The 5,639-nt window shown below is 45.5% G+C and overlaps 1 protein-coding gene across 1 annotated transcript in view; it reads left to right on the forward strand.

Moving 5' to 3' along the window:
• Positions 1-473: 473 nt before the first annotated feature.
• The window catches only part of nr3c2 (nuclear receptor subfamily 3, group C, member 2), a 64,735-nt gene continuing 59,569 nt past the window's right edge, over positions 474-5,639 (forward strand). Inside the window, exons 1-2 of the mRNA XM_031863107.1 lie at positions 474-571; positions 2,062-3,876. Coding sequence (XP_031718967.1) covers positions 2,081-3,876 — 1,796 coding nt within the window. The 5' untranslated portion in view covers positions 474-571; positions 2,062-2,080. The remainder of the gene's footprint in view (positions 572-2,061; positions 3,877-5,639) is intronic.

Raw genomic sequence — 5,639 nt, forward strand, 5'->3', positions numbered from 1 at the left:
AAGTCTGCTTCTCGCTGTTATCCTGAGACTTTATTTCAGACAACACTGCGCTGAGCACGGTGCCCTATTTCCAGGCGGCTCTGTCTACCTGCGCTGGGCCCCTCCCCTCTCTCCTCCGCCTCCCCTGCTCGGAGTTTGTGTTGCACTCGTTGCAGTAGGAGGGTCCATGTGCACAGAATGACGTCTCTCTGACTTCCAAGTCAAACCGACTCCTCCGTTTGTTTTTATACCTATTTTTATTTTTTTTTTATCTCGGGCCCAGCATCGCTAATCTGCAAATTTGCGGCCATAATGTGAGATCATCTGCTGCTGTCGTCCGACCCGTCGCTGCCGTTCGTCCTGTCAGGGAGCAGCGGCTCGCTGTTGAGGATTACTGGTGATAATACGCAGTAGACTTCTCCAGTGTGTCTAGCTGTCAAACTGAAAGCTATGTATTGGAAAGAGTAGACAGAGCACATTTGTTGATATTTATTGTTTTTTTTTTTTTTTTTTTTTTTTTTTTTTTTTGGTCCTCTGGATTATCGCTGCCCAGCAACACGGCCACCTGACAACTCTGAATGTCGTAATTAAGGTAAGGAAGGACGGAGCTCAGTGTGTGACTGTACATTTTTATTTGGCGCTGGGTCTGAGGTGATAATGAAAGCAAACTCACTGCTCAGTCGGATAACTGACTACTTGCATCCCGGGTCCATTTGCTGCGGGGGGGGGGGGGGGAAATCTAATAACTTTACACCGGGACCGTTAGCTCTGGGTCTGCTCCATCATAAAAGTCGCCAAGAAGTTTTTGCACTCCGTGTACGATAAAAAAAGAACCGCAATCATTTAAATAGTAGATTGTATGTGTCTGTAAGCGTCTTTCAAAGGTGCTGAGACATATCTGGTTCTGTCAAATTATTACCAAAAATAAAGACTTTAATAATTCATATTTCATTCTTTCTGCACTTAGTCATTTTTTTCATTCAAAAAGCTGTCAACGAGACGACTTTAATAATAACTTTTACGGCTACAGTTCAGCAAAAATCGTCTTTTAGTATTTACTCTGCGCATACGCAAAATGGAGAGACATGCAGAGAGTTGCATGTCCTACGGAGGCAGGGCAATCACGGCAGGAGCAAGTGGGAGGAATTATCACTCTGACATCTTTTTTTCTTTTGTATTCATGGATCTGCACACAATGTGCATGGGACATTTTGCAGGCAACGTGAATAACTTTAACTCCGATGTCTTGTCTGCTCCGCCGCTGTGAGCCCGTCAAAGAGTGCGCTGTAGCGCAGAAAGATACATATTCAAACATCACCTAAAGCAACGCCTCATTATTGCAACCTGCTCAAGTGTCTGATTGTTGCCAGTGTTGTTGTTCCTTTTGCACATGACCGCCAAAGCAACATTTTAAGTTATGTCGCAGCAATGTTGTGGCTGCAAGAGCAGTAACTATTGAGTGACAGCTTTCCGACCAACCCGTGCATGGGCCTGATAAAGCTGGTGGATTTCTGGCTGAGCTGTCCAATAGAGGCGCAGCAGAGGTGGGAATTTAAAACGAAAAGCCCAGACGACGTCACGTAGATACATTAACCCCTTGCAATGCAGTTTTGGTCAAGTTATCAGACTGTACATCCCCTGTAGTGCAGCGATGAGGAGCTTTGAGAGAGGAAATATTGTACTGACTTGCTTTGGACCTTTTCAGATTTAACACATTGTTTACACAGCATCGTTTATGTTTTTGTCTCAGTGTTATATTTATGTTTAAAAGTCAAATTATTTAAATATAGTGCGTGTTATTTGTAGATATAATATTCTTCACACAGACATTTTTCCTTCGCTCTACCCTTTTTTGTCCTCTGAAGCAGAATTTACTGCTATCCAAAACCAACAAGACTATACCTCTAGATTTAAGATTCATTAGCATATTCCTTAATACAAATATTTGTCTCACATGAGACCTGTAATCTCTGCCTGGAGATACTTACCCTTAATACAACCTGTTACTCAACTATTATTATTAAACCAATGCCTTGTGTGCAGCTTTTCTCATTCATTTCTCTTCTTTTCTTCATGTACCAGGTGAATCAATGAGCCAGCTATGGAGACCAAAAGATACCAAAGTTTCTTTGATGGAAGTGATACAGAGAACAGATGGTCGCAGGTCCCCATCACCATGGAGCACTGCAGCAGCACAGAGGATTCAAGTCTGACTAGCAGCGATATCCTGATGGACATAGTCGATGTCAGCTGCCCTGCTGGAAGCCCAGCCACCGACTGTAAAGACAACAATACAAAGAAGCAGGAGCAGCCGATGCTTCGGCTCGGCCAGAACCAGCCATTTGTTCTCCCACACTTCAACAACTCCCTCCATGGTCATAAGCAGGACATGGACTCTAAAGAGCTTTCCAAGACCGTGGCTGAGTCTATGGGCCTGTATATGAATGCTGCCAGGGAGGCAGACTTTGCCTTTAGCCATCACGGGGGCAATAGCAGCCCTGGGAAGATGTATACAGTGTGTGGACGGGCTCTAGAGGAGACCCAGTGTGGATCCACAAAGAGCCCCAAGTTAAAGCCATTTGGGTTCCAGCAGTCCAGCACCACTCCCAGAGAATGCACCACTGGGACTCCAGTGAGCTCGGCCTCAATGCTGGCCTCATCTCTGTCCTGCAGCCCCCAGACCTCCAGCTCCATCTCCAGCCCAGGGGGCAGCAACAATATGGTGTCGTCAACCACCAGTCCTCTTATGTGTTTTGGACCGGTGTGCTCGTCCGTCAATAGTCCTGTCAGCCAGACGTCTTGTGCTGCAGCTCTGGCCAACATCAAGCGCAGGAATTCAGCCACATGTAGCCCCGTGGAGTCCAGCACAGTGGGCTCACCACCTCTCACCAGCCCGCACAACGTCATGAGGTCCCCCATGTCCAGCCCCCAGAGTATGAGTAGTGTGAGATCGCCTCCGTCCTGCAGCACCAGCTGTAACATTAGGTCATGTGTCTCGAGCCCCACAGGTGGCTGCTGCACCAGCACTGCCAACAACGGCAACACAGCAAGGCCCTCCATCTCCAGTCCGGGCAAAGTGGGCACCATGGCTGTCAGCAGCCCACAGAACCCCTCCTCGGGTGGGTTTCCTGTGTGCAGTCCTGCTGGCGGACTGGGTTTGGTGCAGAATGACACCAACAGCCCAGAAGCAACAGGTCTGACCAGAGACACGGACTTCAAGAACTTTGAATTCCCTAAAGTAGAGATGGTAGATGGGGAGGTGTTCAATGTCGGCTTAGACCAGATGGGCATGGTTAAGTACATTAAGAACGAGCCTGGAACTGACTTCAGGAGCATGTGTTTAGGCGGCTCCAAATGTAATGTGAGTAGCACACCTTTTATCACACAGATCAAGAGTGAGCCAAACAAAGATGAGGGATGTATGAACCAACAGCCCTATGGTGAGCAGTCACCATCCCATAGTCTCTATCCTGCGTCTGAGACCACCTACTTGTCCTTGAGGAATAACATTGATGAATACAGTCTTTCTGGTATCTTAGGACCCCCTGTCCCCTCTATGAATGGGACCTATGAGCCGGATGTGTTCTCCAACAATGTCCTGTCTAAAGGGGTTAAGCAGGAGACCACTGATGGCGGCTATTACCAAGAGAATAACAGCATGCCCACATCGGCCATTGTTGGAGTTAATTCCGGTGGACATTCATTCCATTACCAGATTGGAGCGCAAGGAACAATGTCTTTCACGCGGCATGATGTGAGGGACCAGTCCAACCCTTTATTGAATCTAATTTCGCCCGTAACGGCGTTAATGGAGTCGTGGAAATCTCGCCCGGGCATGTCACACGCCAGAGGTGAGGGATACCTGGGTCAGAACTGCATCACGGACAGCATGACGAGGTAAGGAGAATAAAGACCTCTCTATGTCGTCCGAGTGAGTGCCTTTCAGTGTATCGCCTGACGTTTTCAGAGTTGAAAGTAATAAAATTTCAGCTTCATAGACAGAAGCAATCTTTCCTTGTTTTGGTGCGAGTATACCAGTTTGTTACAGTCAGACTCATATTACACAAGGGACTTAGGGCGTTTGCTTTGAACAGTGCAAAAATAATAACAGCAGGGCTTGGGAAAGGCAGCGGGATGCTGGCTGAGGGAACAGGAATTAAAGGACGGGGTCCAGGTCATTGTTATAGTAGCATGTGATCACAACATCATCCCTGCTAGCAGTGCCCTGTGGTCTACTGTAAAACAGAGGCAAAGTTTACCTCTTATCAGATCAGGGGCCCGTGTGTGTGTACAACAACAATATTTATTGGTCTGTTATCCGGAGGTCTGTTATCCGGAGGTCCAGCTAACAACTTGTGCAATGCAAATATCTGTTTGTATGGGCCCTAAGCCATTGGCTGCATCATAAATTATGAATGATTGATCACATGCTTTTGTTGCCAAACTGATGAAATAAACAGTTTATTCTGTGAGGGTGGGGGCTGAAACAAAACAAACAGGCCAAAGAAAAAAAAAAAATCTATAATCGGCGCCAATCTGTCAAAGTGCAACTTTGACACAGTTGTTGCGCTTCCAGAGTACTGTGGTGTCCTAGTTGCATGTGAAGCCGAAGGAAGTAAATTATCATCAACACGACTAATAACAGTGAATATCAAAGCCGTTACCTTGACCATGAAACACATGGTAACATTGTTGAAAATACAGAAGTATAATCACAGCGAGAGGTGTTTATTTGCAGTAAATCAGAAGAAAGCTTTGTAGTTCAGGGAATATGGGTGTGATATCATTTTTGCGTATTTTAACAGCATTAACTGTCTATTGGTGTTATCTTAAACTACATGGCTATCATGTATTTATGCATGTAATGTTATAAATTCACACTTTTTTATGAGCTGGTGCAAAGAAGCACTAAACAGAGTCGTAAATGACACCCTGCTTAGTTGCACAGCTTTGATGTGTCAGACACTTGCTGTAAGAGAAAGTACAGTGTTTGAGCTGCTGCTGGTATGGTGATGTACGTTGCTCCGCTATGTTCGGCGGTGCCTTGACCATGACAATTCCAGACCGACTTTGGGCGGTGATGTTGCACAGAATCTCAAAAATTGAGATTTATTAGATAAAAAGCTTTCCTGATTGAATTTGTGGAAACCAACTTTGCAGATCTCACTGATTGCTCTGCTACGTTCAGTTGTCTAGTTTTCATTTTCTTCAGCTTCTGCTCTTCAGATTGCAGTTTCAGTTGGGAGGAAGGGACTGGGAAAAAGTCAGTTTATCGGTGTTACATCTCTGACTGCTCTCGCTGAACTGCACACTGATTTACTGTAGCAAAACGCAAAACATTGCAGATGGTTGTTGTTCAATTTGTATGTTTTATGCATCTATCATAACTGTGGTCTGATTTGGTCACACTGAACTATATATCTAACAAGCAAAATCTGTATTTATTCAGACTGCACCCAACCCATAGATCTGACCTGATTATCTCATGAGGGTTATTTATGTCTTCTCTGTTTATTCAGCTTTATATGTACAGTACACACTCGTCTAGAAAGTAGATACTCTGTCTGTGTCTGTGTCTGTGTCTGTGTCTGTGTGTGTCTGTGTGTCTGTGTCTGTGTGTGTGTGTGTGTGTGTGTGTGTGTGTGTGTGTGTGTGTGTGT

Source organism: Anarrhichthys ocellatus, unplaced genomic scaffold, assembly GCF_004355925.1.
Source record: "Anarrhichthys ocellatus isolate YVR2014 unplaced genomic scaffold, GSC_Weel_1.0 scaffold28, whole genome shotgun sequence".
In the NCBI taxonomy this organism is placed as follows: Eukaryota; Metazoa; Chordata; class Actinopteri; order Perciformes; family Anarhichadidae; genus Anarrhichthys; species Anarrhichthys ocellatus.